This window comes from Epinephelus fuscoguttatus, linkage group LG6, assembly GCF_011397635.1.
Source record: "Epinephelus fuscoguttatus linkage group LG6, E.fuscoguttatus.final_Chr_v1".
NCBI classification, from domain to species: domain Eukaryota; kingdom Metazoa; phylum Chordata; class Actinopteri; order Perciformes; family Serranidae; genus Epinephelus; species Epinephelus fuscoguttatus.
The window spans coordinates 36,716,839-36,740,119 of NC_064757.1; the positions used below are offsets into that span (position 1 = coordinate 36,716,839).

Consider the following 23,281-nt stretch of genomic DNA (forward strand, 5'->3'; position numbering starts at 1 on the left):
CTCCAAAGCTTTGGTTGAAGTTGGTGTATATGTACAATACACATTGATAATGACAGACCTAACCCAGATGCATGCACAACAATCTAAACAACTACACCCAATCAAATTCATGTGGTGCTTCACAGATATTTGTTTTATTGCAACAGTTTACACCATTTGGGCCCTCTCAGACTTCAATGCACCGAGCAGCTTCTGACGCACGTGTTCCCGCTCATCTGTCTGCATCTCACTGAATAAGAGGGTCGTCTCCTCAGAGCCAATGCCTCTTATATTGCCAAAACCTTGATTCGAAAAGTGTTATAGAAACTTTTCCGACCTCAGAAGTTAACAGGTCCATTGGTACTAACGCTTTTGAAGGTTCATGTCTGTCCAATGCATTGTGAGATGTCTATTTTACATACATTTATTGCTCTATAGCAACGCATCCAGATGGAAAACAACTAAAATAAAAGGACAAATTACATTCCTGCACATTTGTATCCGCACTATCAATCAAATCAGTTCTGATGCATATTCTATAAATGGTTGTGTGACACACATCTTGATGTCGTTTGCTCTTCAGTGACAGTGGGCGATGGTCATCAGGCATCCGGCGAGGCAAAAGGTCCACAGCTTAGCAATCCCAAAAGTAATTTTTACGAGCATGTACTAAAGCAGCCCTTCTTTAATCATGCAGTTGTATGCGTTACCTTTGTTGTGAATGCTGATACCCCGCACCACACAGTTGCTCACAGTTGTCATTAAGTAATCGAAAACAGCTGTTACACAGTCATAATGATTAATACATTGATAAGAACTTCTACAAATGTGTCAAGACGACTGTTTAAATCCATGCATTTCATGCATAGATGATGGTCACCCTCCGAGGCCTGCGCAGCCCCGCAGCGGAGACAGAGAGTCGAGTGTTTACTGCATGTCCAGCCACTTTCCAGCCAGTTACCCATCCGTTCAGACCTCAACACCTTCCCCCCGTGAGCTGTTAACCTGCTTCACCTTGCTCCGTCCTGCTCAGACTGAAGCCCTGCAGCCTGTGAACAAGTGAAACCATCCCCACAATCGCATGCACCTCCCTGCCAACCCTATTATTTTGTTTCTTACCAAGCTATCGTTATTCCCAAGTGGTTTCTGAACAATGTTGCACCGCATACAATATCTCCACAACACTGTGCACTCCAGACCTTGTACATAACAACACCCTCCAGCCCTCAGGAATATATCTTCTCCAATGTCCCCACAATATTTCACACATTTCTTTCTACTCGTTTATAATAAACCGCATGGTACACTGGACAAATACAAAACTGGACGGTCACTACACTTCTCTTTATAGCTGCCACCATACTGAATGCAACACTGCTCAAATGCACATAGCTAATGAATACTAAATGTTGTGTTACGAAGAGTGATATGTATAGTCAGCTGTCCACTTTTAAAACACAGCTCTGTCTCTTTGTATGTGAGGTCCTGTTGTCCTTGAAATGTCTCGTACAGCGAGACAAATTCTGCACATGTCGTGTCCTTGGTGACTCCAGTTACTCTGCAGTCATGTGTCTGCCTGTTTTACAGCTGCGTGATTGTCTGTTGTGTTTGTTTTTTGTTTGTTGTTTGAGCTTTGTCTCCAGTCATTTATCTGTAAGGCAGCCTTTAGGTGGTGGTCAAGGCTGAGAATGCCGCTGCTCCTATTTCATGCCGCTCCGCAGCACCTGATTGGCTGCGATGAGCATGACGCTGATGATGAAAGCGATGGCGAAGGCGCATATCAGGCTCTTGCGCACACAAGTTTGCTTGACTTGCTGCGTCGGGCTGGAACCTGGGAGGAGGGAAAGAGAAAGAGGCGGGGAGGGAGAAAACAAGGGAGCACATTACCTGAAGGTCTATTGAATCATGCGTTATTTAATGCTTCAAAGATATCTGGATAGTAATTTCCGAATGAAAGAGCTCATCACAAAACCTTACAATTACATGAACACAATTATAAGGGCTGAACACCGCCAAGAAAATTTGTTTTCACACCTGTACGCCGCGTAACTGCATCTAGATTGAAATGTTGATTGCCGTTTTGGAACAACAAACAAATGGCACCTGACTGGCATATTAAAGGATGCTCACACCACCAGCGCTCCAAGAGAAGGTGTAGTCTACCTGCAGAGCCGTCTGAAGTGAGAACCAGTACAGCTGAGGCAAAACAAAATGTTCAAATAGGAACTTTCATATCTGTTGGAACATTTTTAGCTGCATTTACCTTGTATTTTTGTCCAAACAGAGGATGTTTTAAACTGCTGAAAACTGATCTTGCTTTTGATTTATCTTTATTTCCTGCGGAGGTCATCGCCACTCTCAGAGGAAAAACAACTCACGTCTTTTAAAAAGTGTTTTCACAGCAGAAAAGAGAAGATTTTCCTCTTTGTAAATCAGAGAATGGGTTTGTAATAGCTCCAACAACCATTAAACCTACACATTAGGTAAACAGCCACAGCAAAAGCAAATCATCCTGTGTAAATTAACCATTAAAGGACAATTCCACCCTTTGACGCAGCAATTTGCCTTCTTCAGTTAATTCCAGTCATTTTTGTAATGAGAAGGTGTAATTTCCTTTTTATTCACTGTGGACATTTTCTGTAAACCTGCCTCCACTTCAGTTTGGGATTTCCTGCATTCCTGACAATGACTTTCAAATGAGGGGTTCTCCACGCAGAGGCTGTGTGGGCGGATGGCGCTTTAGAAACAGTGTAGTCATTTTTCCGGCTGAGGAGAGGAGAGGGAGCAATGCCATTTGCCGTGCACAGTAGCTCAAATTACAAAACAGCTGCCTAAGAAGGCACGGTATTTCATACGCCGCTGATGAGTGGCTGGAGTACATTATGATCTGTCGAGCCTGCTGATGGGAGAAATTGGCATCGCTGCTGTTTCAACAACACAGTTGTCCCTGTGTGATCGCCAGAATTTGGTGCAGAATGGTGACACTAGAAAGACGGTGTGATTGTGAAGAATTTTAAGGGTGAATTCTGTGATGTGTTAATGTATTGTCACCAGAGTGTGGTTTAAGAATACAAATGATGTCTGTTACTATGATTACTATGATTAGACCTGCTCCACTCTTTACAGTGCAACTGGGGCATGTTGATCAGGTTTCATCACTTGCATAAATAATATATTATGATATACACATCTGCCACTTTATTAGGTACACCTGTTCAAATGCCTGTTAGCACAAATAGCTAATCAGCCAATCATGAGGCAGCAACTCAATGCATTTAGGCATGTAGACATCGTAAGGACGACCTTCAAACTGAGTTCAAACTGAGCATCAGAATGGGGGAAAAAAGGTGATTTAAGTGACTTTGAACGTGGCATGGTTGTTGGTGCCAGACGGGTTGGTCTGAGTATTTCAGTAATTGCTGATCTACTGGGATTTTCACACACAGCCATCTCTAGGGTTTACAGAGGATGGTCCCAAAAAGAGAAAATATCCAGTGAGCCAAAATGCCTTGTTGATGCCAGAGGTCAGATGAGAATGGCCAGACTGGTTCAAGATGATAGAATGGCAACAGGAACTCGTTAAAACCAAGATGGATGAGGTGGAACAGGAGCTGCAGACAAATCTGCAGTAACTGTGTGATGTTCTCATATCATTATGGACCAGAATCTCTGAGCAATGTTCCCAGCACCTTTTTGAATCTATGACATGAAGGATTAAGGCAGCTCTGAAGGCAAAAGGGGGTCCAATCTGGTACTAGCAAGGTGTACCTAATAAAGTGGCTGGTGAGTGTAAAGTGGCTTGTAGTTATGGGTGGACCGATTCTATTCAAACCATCCATTCCTTTTGAGTTAATACGTTAATGTACTGAACCTCAAGTTTTGCAAAATATAGCATCGGTTTCTCCATGACACTCCAAAATAGTACATGCATGTTTGACTATTTGCTGCCCGCTGCAAAAATCTTCTCTTCAATGCACTACCAATTATAATGCGTATCAACTGTATGTAGGTAAGCTATGTAAGCTCAATAGGATGTAACAGAAATGTCACTGACCAACAATTTATTCTTTTTACCCCATAGAACGCCTAATAGAACCACCCTTATAGAACATTCTAAGCCTACCCATGCAATTATTTGAATAAAAATATTAAATGTGATTATAAATGAATGTAGCACTCCACCAACCTACATGAAACATAGTCTGAGTGGGCGGAAGTTCACTGCAGAGATCAGCCTCTCATTGGGCGGAACAAGCCACCCGCTGAAGTCCCGCCCTACCACCTCTGGTTGTGTAGCAGTTTTCAACCATTTTCAACACGTCCTTTACTAACTTTTGCGGTGTTTGATCTTGCGGGGATGTAGCCATTTTTCTGCCATGGTTCACGTCCTGTAGGTGATATTTTTGTGGGCGTGTTACACCAAAACCTGTTTCCCCCTGGCAATATTTTTGCAAGCACACCGTTGCTGTGGCACCGCCCAGAATGATTGTGATTGGTTGAAAGAAGTACAAGCAGCCGGGGCGTTTTTTTCTCCAGTCGCAAAGTGAGAGTCGGCCCAGCCAGACCTTTCTTTTCTTGAGAAAGGTCTGGTGAGCAAGACTACATGAAACATAGAGATTTCATATATCTTTAGAAACCTGAGGCTCTACACTATCTATTTATAAGGATTTCAATGTGTTTTCATTCTTTACCAGTAAGTCATCACCATTTGAAAGCCAAACACGAAACCTGATAAATGGGCTTCAGATGTCACCAGTTTCACATGGTGTGTGTTTGGGATACAGGTCATAGGAAATTGCAGATTAAATAGTCAACTGAACCCATTAAGAAGAGCAATGTATTCAGACAGAGTTTTTGTGAATTTGATAGTTAGATTGCAGCCACAGCGATCGGTCACATTTTAGCCATTTTTAAGCATTTTTCTGTTGTTATAGCACCACCCAGTTGCCAGTTAGAGTTAAATTTCTCCAGTCACCTTGAGGCGTCCTGTTCTACATATTTACCAAGTTTAATAAAAATCCATATGGCGGTTAGGCCTAGATAAGAAATTAGCTCTCTAGCGCCCCCATTTTGTTTGATGGGGTCAGTAATGGAGGGGTCCCCTCAGATTATGTGTGGTCATATGCCTACAAAGTTGCGTGGTGATGGGTGAAACCCTTGAGATGTTATACACCTTTATGTGATGAGCCACGCCCTCCGCAATATTCATTGCCTTATAGAAGCTCAGTTTTAGTAAGTTTTCCAACTTTTGCCAAGAGGGAACTTTAGATATTGGTCCCTAGATTATGTTCAACGAGTTTCATTTAGATCGGTCAAACTTCCTAGGAAGAGATCGATTTGAAGTGTTTTTCAAAAAATTCAAAATGGGGGAAAATCTATATAACTGGAAGTTATGGGTTCTTGAGGCAAATTTGTTCCTCATGAGGAGAGGCATCTCTGTGCAAAGTTTCATGTCTCTACGACATACGGGGCATGAGATATGCCCATTCAAAGTTGCAATTTCAGTCGGTTGCTATAGCGCCCCCCTTTGGCCAATTGATGTAATATTGCTTCATTCGCATCCTCCCATGACCCTGTACCACTGTGCCAAATTTCACATGGATTGACCAAGTCAGTGAGGAGAAAAACGTGGAACAGACACACAGACCCACACACCCAGCGTTTTCATCATTATATAGTAAGCTAGGATAAGATATATGCCAGGGGCGTCAAAACTCATCATTAATGATTTAAGGAGGGGGCGTCATATGTCGTCATTATGGGGAAGAGAGTAAGCACACCAAGGTCTGAAGAACAACCATCCAAAGCCCAGTTCAGACCAAAGATTCGCGAAGAGAATAAACTACTAAGAACGTTGCAGATAAAAGTTGCAGCAGCGTTAACTGGCTATCTGAGCTCCAGCTGATGGTGTCACCTGCAACTCAGCTGGTCAAATTACCGATGACTGGTTTTAGAACATAAAGCATGTCGCTAGACGCTAGACAGCTTGTTGTGAAGTCCACTGGTCAAATCAAAATGACCACAGACGGAGTGTTCATTTGCTGCGGCAGGTGCTACGTCCCCACAGAGCCCTCTCTTTCCGTCTTCACATGTGTTGCACACAAGGTCGCTGCTGCTGCTCACATATGCCCTCCCACACACACACACAGTCTCACTGACTGATTTATTGGCGCTGGTCTTTAATATTATGCTGGCGTATTTATTATGAATACAGTCCATCTGATGCTCGTTTTGTTGATGTTTTTTGCTGTTTCATCACGACTACAAATGCACCTGTAGCCAGTATCTCACTACCACTATCCTCATTCATGTTTTGAGAAGCTACAAATTAATGTCAGCCACAAAATAAGGCTGAAAATGTGGAAATCAGAACAGAAGTACAGAGAGTTGTTGCATAGAGATGATACACCACCTCATCTAGTTGCACTGGTGTGAACTGGCAGGATTTTACAGCGTTGCAGAACAGCACATTCAAAGTAGTTGCACATTTTGACTCATCACAAATCTTTGGTCTGAACTGGGCTTGAGAAGCATATAAATGTGCCGCCAATGGCTTGCAGTGACAGAGGTCTCAACTCCGATTCAGTCGGTACTTTTTCACTCTCGTATCGTACCCCACCATAACAGCTCCACTGAGTGGGAAAAGGCTGGGATTTATGAGCACTTGATGTTTGATTGGCTGACCCAGTACATACTGGACAGTTATGAGCAGAGATGGGGACTCGAGTCATTGTGACTTGGAGTCGACTCGAGTCGCTGTTTTGATGACTTGTGACTTGACAAAAAATAAAAGACTTGAGACTTGACTCGGACTTGGAAGTTAAAGACTCGGGACTTGACTTGACTTGAGACACGATGACTTGAATGACTTGAGTGTTATTCACATCATGTTTTCGGTTAGAATATAAAATTAATGAATGAATTTAAAAAATAATGTTGATTACCCGGTAGGAGCGCAGGCTGAGAATGGCGTTGTCATGATTGGATCACTACCCTGTCAATCAGTCATGCCCTCTCTACATACCTTACGTGTTTATTGGAGAAACAGGCCCTCTTATATCAGATAGGCATCAACATGTCAGCAGGAGGGGTACCGAGAGTCATCGTCTTTGGCTTTCGGAATTACCATTATTACGGCAAAAGACGAACAGCACAGTGCAAGACATGCGGCATAAACATCTCGGACAGCCAGACGACAACTTCAAACTTTGTTCATCATTTGAAGAGCCATTCTGCCCAGTAAGTGTTTGTCAATTAGCTAATATTATCTGGTTAGTCGGTAGTTACCTAACGTTAGCTTGATACGATACAGGGGTGGGGTGGCGGAGTGGGTCGGTTTGGTGGAAGTTGTTTATTAATTTATTTGCTAACATTAACCCCAGAAAACGTGAGCGAACATTCCAACCGGTTCATCACAAGACCAGCTGTACGTTTTATGAACGAGCAACACAGGGTTAAATGAGCTAAATGAGTGATTTTGGCCGCTGCCTTGGTTAGTGTGTGTGTGTGTGTGTGTGTGTGTGTGTGTGTGTGCGTGTGGGGGGTTGTCCCTGCAAAGTAAACATTGCAGCGATGAAGTCAATGTTTACTGACAGTTACTTATATCTTGTCTTTTCTCTTTATTAAGATCAGATTCTGCAGGTAAAATTACAATAATAAGGTGACTTGACTTGGATTTGACTTGACTTGATATAACCTGTGACTTGACTTAACTTGCCCAAGAAAAAATGACTCGGGACTTACTTGAGACTTGAAGGTTAAGACTTGAGACTTACTTGAGACTTGCACATGTGTGACTTGGTCCCATCTCTGGTTAAGAGTCATCAAAAAATATCCATTCATTCATTTTCACCCATCACTCGTGGCTTGTGATGGCCTCTAGAAGCAACGTATATCACCTCTGATGCAACTTTAAGAAGAGATGCTGCTTGCATCTTAAATCAGCGGTTCTTACCCAGTGGTCCTCACTGTGTCAGCTAATGGACTGTATAGGTACTGCTGGTTAAATAAAATTGAAATTAAGTTACATTTATATCTATCTGTGTTTTAAGACTTTACAAATATTAGTACGATCAAATTACAATCTCATTGACCAGAGAAGTGTTAATATCACCACGCAAAAAAGTATTTTGCCACTCCTAGCTACCTGCCTAGGACGCATCCCTACACCAGTAAAAAGCTCCAAAGCTTGCAATGAGGAAACATGATCCTGAAAATATTAAATTTGGATTCATAATAGCAAGCAGTGATGCTGAGCCGAAAGCTCAGTGTGTTGAGTGTGGTAAATCCTGTCAAATGAGGCGCTAAAACCATCGAGGCTCCAGAGACACAAAAAACAACACACCCCAAATGTGTTGGTACGTCAAAAGAATATTTTCTGAGGAAAAGGGACAAGCTTTAGGCACAACAGAAAGTCTTCACAGCATTAACAGCTCACAGTGGCATTACATATTTACAGCCCAGTTTATTTGTATCCCCTTTTTTGTCATGTTGTGTTTTTTGGGAAGGTGGTCCCTGGGAAAATTAACAATCAGAAGTGATCACATAAAATGACCCCTGGTTTAAATCCAGCCTGGACCTTTGCTGCACTATATCACCAGATGCACATAAAGTCATTGAAGGTATAGGAGGTTCTTCCTTACTGTCTATATCCACCTGGCAGTCCTCAGGGTTCTCTATGTGGTTCTCCTCAGTCATGATGATGTTCTCGATGTCTTTCATGGACAGGTGGTCGCAGAAGGTGTCGTAGAGGAGCCTCTTCAGCTCTTCCACCGTTAACTTCTGCATGTCACACTGGAGATAGACACGCATAACTAAACATTAACATGGACGCAGGCTGGTGGACACGATACCACAGACACACACTAAATACAAAGACAGGCATTTAAGCACACACACATAACACATAAAAGGAAGGTGAACAATAACAGCCGTGTACAGAAAACATTTCATGCAGTATAAATTTAATCAGATTATGGAAATTGAGTATGAATAGTTGCGTTAAACTTTTGACTGAGCTGACATCTACTTAAAATTCAACACCCCATTTCCTCGTTTGTTCACTTGCGATGTTAATATTTAAAATGCTGATATTGGATCACATATCAGGGACCTTAGAATATTATGTTTTAATAAATAATACCATTGTAGTGATACCACAGTATAAACATTCCCTCCAGGATGTTGTGATTACAACAATTAACTCAAATTTAGCCAATACCTGTACCTTGCAATTTTGTCCAATAACTGCGACTTAACTGCAAATTTGACTTTTTAAAACAGGTAAGATTTTAGAGCTACTGCTACAGGGAGTGTGAGCCCTGTGTCTGGTAGTAAAGAGTTATACATACAGCGACAGGGCTAACAGTTAACGTCACACAGCTAACATTACCTTACAGTTATTAAAAGGTTTAACGACAAAGTTGAGCCGTTTTGGTCTCAGTGCGAGTCTACCCAAGCTGCAAAATATGACAAGCACGGATGAGATCACGTTTTGCTGTGTTAGCTTGTGCTAACCGAGCAGAAAGGGCAGGGGAACGGCTCATGGAGATGGTCAATCAGCCCTGCGTTGAATGACAGGAGCTGCTGATTGTCAGCAAATAAGATGTGTCTCAATTCAGGGGCTACAGCCTTTGAAGGACGCAACCTTCGGGAACTGCCCATTGGTCCGACATCCCATCGTTCCGACCATATTAAACCCATTGTTCCAAAGTCCGTTCCAAAATCATCATGATGCCCTGAGGTTAAGGTCTGGTTAGGTTTAGGCACAAAAACCACTTGGTTAGGGTCAGGAAAAGATCATGGTGTAGGTTAAAATGAAAAAGAAAGTGACAATCACGTAAGCCTGCTTTGCCTCAAGCCTTTCCCAGCTGACCCAGAGCTGGTCGCGGCGCACCATCAAAGTAGAAATACGCCCGCCGGGAGCCATTCAGCACCGCGGACAGTCGGACTAATGGGATGTCGGACCAATGGGCTGTCGGACCAATGACATGGACCCCAACCTTCATGGTCTACATCAACCACCTTCTTTGATCATGGTAGCAGCCAAACCAAACGGTTTCTGAAATTGGACGGTCTGGTCTGCAGAGGATTTCCTGGTTGCATCATCTGTTACCAGCTGCGCTTGATGAAGAGGGAGTAAGCTAGTAGTTAGCCCTAAATCATGGACCAAGAGATTGTTTTTATTTAATACTTGAGGAGATGACTCATCGCCAGAGACACCGCTGTTTGATGTATTTCAGGCTGACAGACTGTTTCAGGTAAACTTATTAAGTGATTAAGCTGTGTGCTTTAAGCTTATAGTAATGTTAACAACAGTTCACTGGTAGCTAGTTAATGGTTACCCACAATAAAGTCTATTTAGAAGATTATTAACAAAAAATGTTGATCTTATGAATGAACACATCGGCGTTGCACCTTTCATAAATCATTCAAAACGTTCAACATTGTATACTATTATGCCGGGAATTTTAAATTGGTCTTTTGAGATCCCAAAATCTCCCTTAAATCAAATAGATTTGAAATCTGTGCGAAACACTGAGTTTATATATTATAAGTAAGAGTCCTGCATTCAAATTCCTATCTGAATAATAATGCAGAAGTATTATAAACAAAATGTACAATTACAATATTAAAAGTAAAAGCTCCTATCAGTGTCATTTTATTATACTGCAGAATTTAACTGATTTAAATTGCAGATGGAGCTAATTTTAACTAGCAATGAATTGTATTTTACAGTGTAATCCATCGTATGTGTTTTGTATGTTAAATTGTATTCTGCAAAGTAACTGCCGATGTTAGCAATGTGAAAAAAGTTTACTTCCAGGTACATTGTATAAAGGAGAAGTGACTGGCGTTTTGTAAAATATGACTTAAATAAAATAAATAATCTGTGTTTGACTAAAACCCAAAACTAACAACAAAATCCCTGCATAAAGTGCCAATCCAGGATCTGTGCCTGTTTGGAAAGCTCATCTATGTTACTCATTTTCTGCTCAGCTTGAGCCGCGTTCACCAGTGTGACCGGAGGCTCTGTGTGATCAATCCAGCAGCACATGCTTGATACTACTATTCTGTTATATAATGTTATGTGAGGCTATGCAGCCTTTGCAGCAGTCCCTCGGGTTCCTTGACTCTCCCAGCAGGTGTCTTTGGTTGTGATTCTTTTTTCGTACACTGACTGCACCAAGAATTCCCACAAATCCCCTCTCTTTCACAACTCGATTTGGAGCCTCGCTTTTCTTGACAGCCACTCTGGTGCCATTATCACGTAACCACAACAAAGGCAGCTTCAACACGAGCTCCATCCCATTAATTTCATCCCACTGTCAAAGTGAGCAGCTGATTATCTAATGAGGTGTCTGTAAATAAATTAATATCTATTTTACATAAAAACTGACTTTAATGTTCTAAGTAATAAGACTGTCGCCACACACAAAGAGGCGGAGAAGTCTTGATGAGGGACACAGTTCTTCAGGGAATCCAAACCTCTCCAAGATTAAAATCATCCCATTAACAGCCCAGTGGATGTGGCAATTAAAACTGGTTTTCCTTTAAAGTCGTACTGAGTCTAAATGTTTCTGTGCTTGGAGGTTTGCTACAGCTGCGACTCTGCTGTCTATCTTCCCGCTAATAGGCAGGAAATGAGTGACTGAATAATGAGCACCTTCCAAAAGACGGAGTCAAAGTCGGTGCCGTTGAACTTATCTGGCAAACCAGCTGCCGTCAGCTTTGGGCCCAGCAGAGTGACAAACTCCTCAAAGTCCACCTGGCCATCGCCTGCAGAAAAGAGGAACAGTTGGTGTTTATTGTTGTTGGTTTAACCGCCTACTACAGTCCGGTTTTGTGGGCAAACAGAGAGCAAAGCCTCTGTGCTTTTGTGACTCCACATCATAAAAATCCGAGCTGTGTGTTTGCCTCACCGTCCATGTCCAGTCTCTGAATGATGACTTCCAGCTCCACCTCGTTTGGCATGTAGCCCAGGGAGCGCATGGCCATCCCCAGCTCCTGCTTTGAGATGAACCCATTCCCATCACGGTCGAACACTTTAAAGGCCTCGCGGATCTCTGCAGAGAAAACACACACACACACACACACACACAAGCTTAAGTCTTACGGCAGAGCAGGATATGAAAGTGGGAAATGTTCCACGCAGCAAAGACACATTTGTTATGCTGCATCAATGCTTGAGTCATAGTTATATGAGGGTTGGCAGCTCAGGAGAACAAATTCCACCAGTAAAATGACAGAAAAAGAGCCAAAATAAAATAAATACCTTCGAACAAAGAGCTGAGATCGGGACATAGTGTCAACATGTTAAAGGGCAGCGCTTTCTGCTGTCCTTGCAATTACAATTTTATGGGGATGAATCAAACGTATGAAGTCTTATTTCTCTTGCGTGGCTGCCAAATCTAAAAAGCTTTGATGCCAAAAATAACCCTAACAAGAACATGTTCTGGTGTTATACAAGGTGGGAAAAGTGTAGCATTCTGGAGGATGCATTTCCTAGATATCAGCTTTGAATGCTAGAAGGGACCTGCTACACCTGCTGGCAGGTTCAGAGGGCAGTGAAAGCTCATTATCATCGATTTCCAATAACACACTTGGATTTTTTGCTCCTTGTTCTGCTGGTGCAGCTGTAATTAGACTCCCCTGCAGATTTTAGAAGTGACTTTTACCTGATTGCTGGTAAATTCTCAAATTGACCATGGAAACATTAAATGTGCTAAAATATGTTGACATTTAGATGTACTAAATTATGTCTGACAACAAAAATCTACTTGGATCTGGGTCATGGAGCTCTCTGAAGCAAGTACTGCCAACTTGTTCTCGCTCCAAAGTTGTAGAAATCTGGCGCTTGTGTAGTCACTTGCAGTGTCAGACACAGATGAAAAAGATGTCCTTTAACGTCGGCATGACACACGGCTGGTTGCCGTTATATTTTAACAACACTTGGTGGCGTCATGGGGTAAACCGGGAGGTACAAAAATGAAAGGTTAAGGTGGCGAAAGTCCGAGTGGAGCGGAAGGGAGGGGTGGTGAATGACTTTCACCCAGGAGAGAGGCGTTCACGTCCTGTAAGGGGGCGATCACACAGAAATGAGACGCAGAAACACGGACGCTTCAAAGACGCTTGAAACGCTGGAAACGCTTATTCAATGCGCGCTAGACAAAAAAAAAAACAGCAAGGAGCGCCTGTGGAGCGGGGGTGCGTGCACAACCAGGCGACACACACACACCTCCTGTCATCTCCCCTTGAATCTAGTGTTTCCCTCAAAGACAGTAGAGACAGTAGCTTACATGAAATTAGTACTGAGGTGTGCGTGTGTTGTATAATTCTTCAAAATCAAATATTTTCAGGATAAATTTCTAGTCTTCAGATTGCATTGTGTTGTCTGTTGCTCGTAAGTGCCGTAAAACTGCCGTAACTGACCAAACTGCCGTAACTGCCACAACAAAACAGGAAGGAGGATTTGATTTGATTGGTGCTGCTGGCGTCTGATGCTCAAAAATATATTTTAACTTTTCAGCATCTATGCACGTCTAAAAACACACGTCTAAAAAGAAGTGTCTACAAAAACGCCTGTCTAAAAAGACGCCAGAAAAACGGCCGTCTAAAAAGACGCTTGAACGTCGGTCAGATGCGCCGTATCATAGGAAAACAACTGTTTTACTGGCATAGCGCTTCTAGCGTTTCATCTTGGTGTGATTGCCCCCTAAGAGTCTAAAGCCAAACCCTGTTCTTTTTTCCTAAACCTAACCATGTGCGTGAGTTGTTGAGGTTGTTGACACCAATCTCTTTGCTACTGACAGTAATATTGATTCACTTATTGATAAGGCAAATTCTGGGCTCACTCAATTTGCTCAGTGGTTTCAGTGAAATAAATTATCACTTAATGTCAAAAAATCTAATTTCATCATCTTTAAGAACAAGAATAAGAATTACAATCCAGAAAAAACTAAAATTTATATTAATAACAACTTACTTTCCAATGCTTCATCAGCAAAGTTTTTAGGTGTCAATATTGATGAGAAACTTTGTTTTAAGAATCATTGTGAATTTGTGTGCAAGAAGGTCTCAAAATCCTTAGGTATCATAAAAAAGGTTAAACCCTATTTAAAAATAAGTACTTTATTAACCTTGTACTACAGCTTAATTTATCCTCATATCTCTTACTGCAATTTGATCTGGGCTAGCACTTATCCTTCTTACTTACAACCAATTCATAGACTCCAAAAATCCTTTGTAAGAATTGCCACTAACTCTCTATATTTAGCTCCATCCACACCTCTGTTTAAAAAATTACAAATACTAACAATCTACGATGTGAATAAGTATCAAACAGGAATCTTGATGTACAAAGTCATATGTTTTCCATTTTCTTTACCCAAGCATTTTCATAATTATTTTGAGTTTAATTCTTATTATCATTCTTATTCCACAAGAAAGAGGAATGATTTGCATATCCCCTTCTGTAGAACCGCTGTTGCAAAATTTTCATTTATCTACTAAGGTGTTGTGCTGTGGAACAGTTTAAAACATCTAAGTGAAACATGCTCAACATTATCTGCATTTAAAAGAAGGCTGAAGCAGAGTTTTACGATTTTTTAACACATTTGTGTTTTTTGTTTTATTCTTATTTCATTCAAATATATCTTTGGACTATTTAATTGTATTCTGAGGTAGCATATGATTCTGAGATATCATTTATTGCATTTAATTTGAATGTGTGTGTATGTGTGTGTATAAGCTCAGACGTAAGCCTATGTCCGAAGCTTATATAGTTTTGTAATTGAGGAGGGGGGGCTGCTTGTAAGCCCATTCGGGTTTTTTATGACCTCTCCTGCACATCTTGTCTTATTTTCTTTCTTATCTGTGTAATGTTTCTTTTTTATAAGTGCAAATAAACAAACAAACAAACAAGGTGAGAAAAAACATAAATTTGCGGTGTTGTAATGACACCCAGAACTTCAGCAACCAACACACCCAGGGTACCTTGCATGTCGTATGTGGATGTGGAAAGTCCATGACCAAACATCGATATGTGACAAGGTCAGAGTGAGAATGCGTTGGTACTGCTGCATCCTGCAAATCCATGCCCATCTGGGTGAAATACCATGTTTTTAGGGAGTCCTGTAGTAATAAAATAAAACTGAAGTGAAACCTGCGCCTGGTCATTTAATGGGCTGATAACAGCCTACTGAACCTACTAGCAGCTGTAGCAGCCCCTTCTAACCCATATCTGTGAGGCTGATGATGCCCATTCATTCACGTGATCACATTCAAAATGGGAGCATTACCATCCGACCAACGTCTAGACAGGAAGACAAAAGAATGGCAAAATGTTAGAATATGATACCCACTAGTTGAAACAATGCTGCCAACTCAAAATGATTACTGACCCCATATGTGTAAGAGTTAAAATTATATGTGAAAGGATTACTGCCATTACGTGTCTCTCGGTTCTTTTAACCAGAACCATTAGACGTGATCACATCACTCCGGTTTCAGCCTCTTTACCCTGGCTCCCAGTATGTTTCAGAATAGATTTTAAGATTTTATTGATTACTTTTAAGACTCTTCACGGTCTCTTTCCCAGCTATACCTCTAACCCCACGGTCACACTAGGACGTACTTTGAGGTCCTTGGGCAGAGGTCTTTTGTCTGTTCTAAAGGTTTGGCAGAAAACTAAAGGGGACAGAGTGTTTGCTGTCAGAGCCCCGAGGCTGTGGAACAATCTGAGTCAGTGATCATTTTTGAATCCCTTCTTAAAATATACTTTTACTGGAGAGCCTTTTCTGATTTTACTTGAGTTATAAGTTCATTTAGCCTGTCTTTATTTCCTCAGTTTTTATACATTAAAGTGTTTTTAATCAGTTCTTTTTAAAGTTGTTGATTTCATGTCTTATCTGTTTTAATTATTAACATGTAAAGAACTTTATAAAATAAAGATTTATTATAGTATTATTATATCTACTGACAAGCTTATTTTAAAGGTACTGTATGTAAGACTGTGGCCAAAACGGTCACTGCACTCAAATTCAAAATACTGCCGCAAGTCGTGCCCCCCCCTACAGATTCGAGGTTGCTGGAGAGCAGCACACTGGAGACTGATTTGTTTGCCCATGGGCAGCTGCCGTGGCAGGGCCGTGTCGCCGCGTCCTTGATCTTCGGTTTTCCAGCGGACCGTTCGAGCAAGTCTGGCTTCTCTGCTGCTAACGCTGCTGCCAGGATACAGCTGAGGAGGAGCCGGCTGCTAATGCTATGTACCGGGACACTGCTAACGCTGCTGCCGGGATACAGCTGAGGAGGAGCCGGCTGCTAATGCTATGTACCGGGACACTGCTAACGCTGCTGCCGGGATACAGCTGAGGAGGAGCCGGCTGCTAATGCTATGTACCGGGACACTGTCGGTTGTCGGTGAGATCAGTATGTTATATGAACATTATTCCTTAGTCTCTGACATATTAGGAGGATTTTACGACTATTTGCTTTAGATTTCTTACATATAGCTCCTTTAAGATAGATCCATGCATGAAGAGTGTCTGTAACAAAATTGTCACTATATGGATGGTGAAGAATATTTGAAATATATAAGAATATATGGTGAAGAATAAAAGAAGAGCTCCTATGGTGGTCAGCATCTTAAGTAAATGATCTGTTATAATTCTATCTGTTTTGCTGCTTTACATCCATTAAATGGACAACCTGCAAATGTTTTTAGCAGATCAGCCTTCTAGTCATGACGCTAACTAGTCAGCATAAGAAAACATTTATGTTACAGCTTATGATATCATGAGGCTTCTCTGTTTGTGCTGAAAACTGGGCATTTTTTAACAGAAAGTCTGCGTTTAAAAAAAAAACTGGGCATTGAGTTTTAAAGATGTTGGCAGGGAGAGTCTAACAAAGAGATGCTATTCTATACACTGTCTGTTCCTCTACTTTCAAGTAGTTCTCTTTGTTGGGAATGTGGGGGAGTTTGAGGTGTGTATTCATGAGGTCTTTTAATAGATTCTCGACATAGTTGTGTTGTGAATTTTTGTTGATACCAGAGAGGATGAGTATGTCTCAAATATTTCAGCTTAGTATGTTTATAATTTGTTAAATCACTTGACAGATGTGATGTGGCTGTGTTTGAATTCGAGTCTAGAACAACGGTCTCTTAATTCTTTGTGAAGCTCCTATTTGTTATTGATACTAGCTGGGAAGCTGAACGTGATTTCTGTAGTTTGAAGCTGTGCCCATGGAAGAGTCCTGCTTCTATCTTCTCTATTTTTTGGATGATTCTGGTGTACTTTTGATGGATTTGGAATCCATGTTGTCTCAGCTGTAATAATAGTGGTTAATAAAAGCCTCCAAGTCCATTAAATCCTCCACTGTGAGATTATTCTGTTCTGAGTTTGGAGCAGCAGATGAATTGTAGGTTTGGGCTGATAAGTGCTTTAGTTTTCCATGATAAAATACTTTGTGTTTCAGTAGCTGCTTTGTTCATGTTAAATCTTACACCCACCGTCCAGTCACACAAACTAACCTGACTGGTACTGAGAACACTATCAAGCACTGCAACCCTGAACTTATCAAGACATTATCCAGAGGAGCTGTATGTAAGAACGCAAATGTCCAAATCAGACCAGACTCTAAACAGAATTTACCCTGCCAGTTCTCTAGGACAAAGTCCGTGTTATGTCCGAATGAATTCACAATGACCAAGTGAGCATGTTAATGTTATTTCTAACATACACGAAACAAGAATACAAACATCTGAGGCTGGAAAGAAAATGGCCATTTAGATGAAGACAATAGCGAAAATGTCTGACTAGAGGGAAGATGAGTTTCTGGAACTTCTGTCGGTAAGGTCTGATGATGAAACAGCAAGAGACTGGGTTGTTTATGACCAATTTATGTACCAGTTATGTAAACAAAGACTGATTTCTGCAGCGCACTTTTTGTGTCTTGTCCTGCCTCCTGTATGCTCTACCCAGGCGCCACCCAACTTAGTATTTCCAGTAGGTGAGAACGCATCTGACATGGAAAATTGCCTGTTGTGGGTTACATGTGTGAAAGGGAAATTCAAGACACTGTCTGCACCATGGAAGATATGGCAGCTCCCCAGCATGTGACCCCCCGCCCCCTCCATGTTCATGGATGGGACATGAGCCAAACTAAAAAACTCAGAGTACACAAATACCACAATGTTCTGGGTCTGCCCCGGAGCCTCCTACCAGTGGGACGTGCCCAGAACACCTCTGACAGGAGGCGCCCAGGAGGCATCCCGATCAGATACCCGAACCACCTCAACTGACCCCTTTTGAGACAAAAGAGCAGCGGTTCTACTCTGAGCTCCTTACCCTATCTCTTACCCCCAAATTCCACCAGATGCGTGTTAGTTGCGTCTGCACTCCGGAACGGCAGCAGAGCCGATACGTTTCAATTCTAGTCAATGTGTGCTTCCACCGGCTGCGGCTGTGTGAGCCCTCCGCAACAGATAGGCAGGACTTCTATTTTTGCCGGACACCGGAGCACAACGCAGCAATTCAGCACAGAGCAGATCGTGCGGGGCATGACGTCGTGCATAGAAACAAAATGAAACATCCGGTTAATTTTCAAAATAAAATACAGTGTTCACGGCGGATCATATTTCCCTGCACTACACCTTGAAAACGTCATAATGGGCGGAGGCAGGCCTGAAGTCAACAGGTCAGAGTTTTTCAGACGTCATTTCACCCTGTTGAGACCATGGACGAGGAGATGTTAATCATGGAGGTGCAAAACCATAAAATCATGTATGACCTGTATAATATGGTCCAGCGCAGCCGTTCCGCAACAGATACACATCCACTGAAATTCCAGCGTAAGGCTGAGCCCAGCCACCCCACGGAGAAAACTAATTTCGGCTGCTCGTACCAGGGATCTCATTCTTTCAGTCACTACCCAGAGCTCATGACCATAGGTGAGGGTTGGGACATAGATGGACCAGTAAATCGAAAGTTTTGCCTTCTGGTTCAGTTCCCTCTTCACCATGACTGACAGGTGCAGCGCCTGGATCACTGCTTGAGGCAGTAACTCAAGTTACACAGTATCTGGAAATTTCAAGGTGTGGGATGCTATAAACAGCTGATTAGTAGATTCATGCTAACCTGACAGCTGTGTGTGCCAATCCGTTTGCTCACATTCAATGGTGCTGCTCATGATTGGTTGAGTGGTGAGTGATGGGCAGGAACTCGATACAGAGGAGATCACTGCTGCACAGATGGCAGCAGCTGTGCCCAGGATATTCTGGCCTCATTTTTATACAGTGGGGGAAATGGAGCCATGCTGTCCATCTTTATATGCAGTCTATGGTGCGAACCTGATTCTCTGGACATTGTCCAGAGTTCGTTTGTGGAAAAGGCTTATGACTGATGCACCACCATTCATAATCTGTCTCTTGAAAATCCTCAGACTTTATAGAAGTGTAATATTAAACCGCTGGAGTACCACTTTAACTTGATTATAAAAAAAAATGGAGTACAGTGCTTCACATTACTGGCAGCAGCTGGTCTGAGATAAACAGAAGAAAAACAACCTGAACAAATGAAACAAAAAAGGACAAGAACTGCCTCAGCAAAATAAAATCCAATAAAAAGATGTCACAGTTCTGGACACACAGTTCGAACTCTGTGAAGCACAGAGAAACAGAGCAGAGGATGCCCCCCGCTATTACACAGCCACAATCACTACAGGAAATCTTTAAGCAGTTAATTCCTCAGTTCAGCCACACTGCGCATCTCCCCTCGCTCTCTGCCTGTTTACTCTTCATGAGGGACTCAATCCCTTCATTTATATGCAATAACATCCACAACCGAGTCACCTACAATTTTAGACTTGTCACATCTTGGTGCCACGCGCCTGATTAGCACACAAAAGAGCAGAGCAGGAGATGAATCTTAAGATGGAGATGATGCACAGAGTAAATCTGCAGAAAATCACATGTTGAATCTGTAATCTCTCTAATCTGCTGGAATCAGGAACCTTAAAACGCATCATTAAATAGTCACGTAAGAGTCTGTGTGATAAGGTTGAAGAAAATTAGGCATTTCCCGGAGAATTACAGATTAAAGTAGTAAAGATAAGTTGGTATATTAAGACAAATGTAGGGTTAGTTTTGAATGAGTCATGAGAACATAATGAGCTGAATGCTGCTGCAACTTGTCGCTCACAATAACAACCTTCGAGGTAGGCGAAACGAAAATTCAAATTTGAATTTAAATGACTTTCCCTTCTCAGTTCTCAATTAGCTGTTGTTAAGTCACTGAAGTGTAATGCTAAGCAAACTTTATCAATCCACTGCAAAGTCTTGTGAATGGGAAATTGCTGCTCCGGTGATTTACCAGAGTGTCAGAGCGGCGACAAATGGCCGAGCCTCGAGGCCAAAAATCAGCAGCATGACAGCCTGAGACAAATATTACGGTCGGAAAACAAAACATAAAACACCAATGATGGCAGCGAGCAGCATGTGTCATTCTGTGTATAATGCAGTAGCAGGGCTTCAGGAAATGGTTCGTTGTAATCAAGTACATGTCCGCAGAATAGAAACTGTGCCACGGGGACGGGGGTACTTGGCAATCATGTATTACAATGGATTACATCTGGGCATGCAATTTATAAAACCCAGCAGAGTGACATTCGCAGCAGCTATTTTTCACACTGCTTTGCCCAACAAAATGTCTTAGTGGAGGTATACTTTGAATCATTGAGAGCCTCCAGCTGTGTTTTTTTCCCCCCTTCCCTGTATGTGATCTTATTGTTTATAGAATAACAATACCTCAGTATCCACCTGAGGTCCCTGCTCCATCTGTTTACTTTAGAAAGAGGGGCTTTCCAGCACACAAGAAAAAAAAAACATGTTGCCGCCACGCAGGAGGCAAACACACTCTTAAATAAGGTGCCAAAACAGTTTTAGCAAATACTCTGTCTCCCCTGAAAGCGTTATTTGTTGATGAAAGGCCAAGGTGAGCAGAAAAACATCCCAACCGGTGAGTGGTTCATAGTGTATTTGATACAAAAAGTTTCTATTGTGCTGTAATGAAATGCAGGCACAATTTGTTGTGGGTGGATTTTATACTCTGTCACAAACCATTTACAGAATACAAACGCCTCAATGCTGCACGGGCCAGAAACATTATGAATGGCTTATCAAGTCCAGTGAGATATACGACTGTAAAGCTGAAATATGTACAGCCGTCCGTTACAAATATATTATCAGAACCTCTTGGCTTGAAATCAGGACAAACGGAGCGGTGCTAGAATGTATTGACAAATCTCTAAAGTAATGCCGACCATACATAATCCCCACTCCCATTTATCAAAAGAGGCTGACTAATCATCCTCCAAAAGAATTAATTTCTCCTTTTGACCACACGCTATCCAGATAGAGTGCTATCTCCATTTTAATTGTCCTGAGGAGAGACAACTACATTCTCCCGTTTTCAATTTACTCTGTGAGCCCGAAAAATGGGCCAAATCCACATGTGTGCCCCCACGGTGACTCCATTGTAATTGAGAAACTGCCGCTGTCAGAATCAGAAGTGTTCTCCATCCCTGACTGTGAATAAATGCTCTGGCAAAAAAAAAAAAAAAATGAATAGCTCTGATATTGGTGTAGGACTGTGAAGATGACCTGAATTATCCTGCCCAATCAAAGAGAGGCAGTTGGCAAAATTTAACCACCACTTAGTCATGTAGCCTTGAAATAAATGGATCTAAATACGAGGCACGCATAATTAAAGCAACAGTGGGTCAGCGGCTGCAATCCACTTTCATGTTCCCGAATCATAGAGGCAAAAAAAATAAAGCAGTGGATAGAGATTTATTTTCTGGCCACAATGATGAGAGATTTTGTTTATCACACTGCTGCCTAATTTTACATATTTTATCATAGCATATAACTGTTTAATATTCCACCAATTTACCATTTTCTTTTGGATACACCATGGTTTAAAATGATCATTTGCATTATTCATTAATCTGGTGATTATTATTTTTAATCGTGTATTTTATTAAATGAGAGAAAATACCAGATAAATGGTCATCCAAAGTTCCCACTGCCCAAAGTGACATTGTCAGATTGCTTGTTTTGTCTGAACAGCACTTCAAAATTAAATTAAAAGATAACTTGGTTCACATTGATAATATACAAAAGAAAATCCACATATCTTTGTATTTAAGAGGCTGAAAACAAGTGGGGAGTTCGAACTCCAAAGTGGGGGAGCCCTTTTGTGTGGAGTTTGCATGTTTTCTCTGGGTACTCCAGCTTCCTCCCACAGTCCAAAGACAAGCAGGTTAATTGAGTGTGAATGGTTGTCTGTCTCTATGTGTCAGCCCTGTGATAGTCTGGCAACCTGTCCAGGGTGTACCCCTCCTCTCGCCCAGTGTCAGCTGGGATAGGCCTCAGCATTCTCTGTCCTGACCTTATAAAATGCTGTCAAAACGTTGCATTTTTAAACATCTAATATCCACTGAGCATCCTTAAAGGGACAGTTCACCACAAAATCAAAATACATATTTTTCCTCTTAACTGTAGTGCTCTTTATTGATCTAGATCAGGGGTGCCAAACATACGGACGGGGGGCCAGAACCAGCCCGCCAAAGGGTCCAATCCAGCCCAGTGCACACCTAGAGTTGATGCACATGTGAAGGCTGAGAGGTTTCAGGCGGAATTTAAATGACAATGAATCCTTTTTTTTAACCAGCAGCTTCAGCGCAAAAGAATCGGTATCAGACTTCTGTCGTAAAACAATATTAGTGGAACCTTGCTGCTAAGACACTGACAAAACTTCAGATTGTAAGGCAGGGGATGACTGCTTCTTCAATAGCTTCCAATTCAGTGGGAAATTATGAAGAAAGGTCACATGTAATGAAGCAGTAGACTGACTACAAGTGGAAAAACTAAGACATACTGGTGAATTTGCAGATAATTTTTCTGAGGATATCGCAGGCTGTTCATTATTTGTTTTGTCAGTGGATGACTGTTTTCAGGATGGACATCTTTACACTAAAAAAAGGAAAAAAATTGAAGGGGTTGATATTTATAGGTTATTATGGAGTGGTTTTACTGGTGCGGCCCACTTGAGATCAAATTGTAACTAAAACTAGTTGTACACCCCTGATCTAGATTGTTTTGGTGTGAGTTGCAGAGTGTTGGAGATATCATCTGTAGAGATGTCTGTCTTCTCTAAAATATAATGAAACTCAATGTCACTTGGTTTGAAGAGCACAACAAAACTCATTTAAAAAACTCAACAGCAACATTTCTTTCCAGAAA

General features: G+C 41.7%; 1 protein-coding gene across 1 annotated transcript in view; it reads right to left on the minus strand.

The window, feature by feature from the left end:
- The window catches only part of LOC125890150 (calcium-binding protein 7), a 47,081-nt gene that overhangs the window by 1,467 nt on the left and 22,333 nt on the right, over nucleotides 1–23,281 (minus strand). Inside the window, exons 2-5 of the mRNA XM_049578645.1 lie at nucleotides 11,901–12,044; nucleotides 11,645–11,757; nucleotides 8,622–8,772; nucleotides 1–1,810 (exon numbers count right to left, since the gene is read on the minus strand). The exon at nucleotides 1–1,810 is cut by the window's left edge and continues 1,467 nt beyond it. Of these exons, the coding sequence (XP_049434602.1) occupies nucleotides 1,680–1,810; nucleotides 8,622–8,772; nucleotides 11,645–11,757; nucleotides 11,901–12,044 (539 nt within the window). The 3' untranslated portion in view covers nucleotides 1–1,679. The remainder of the gene's footprint in view (nucleotides 1,811–8,621; nucleotides 8,773–11,644; nucleotides 11,758–11,900; nucleotides 12,045–23,281) is intronic.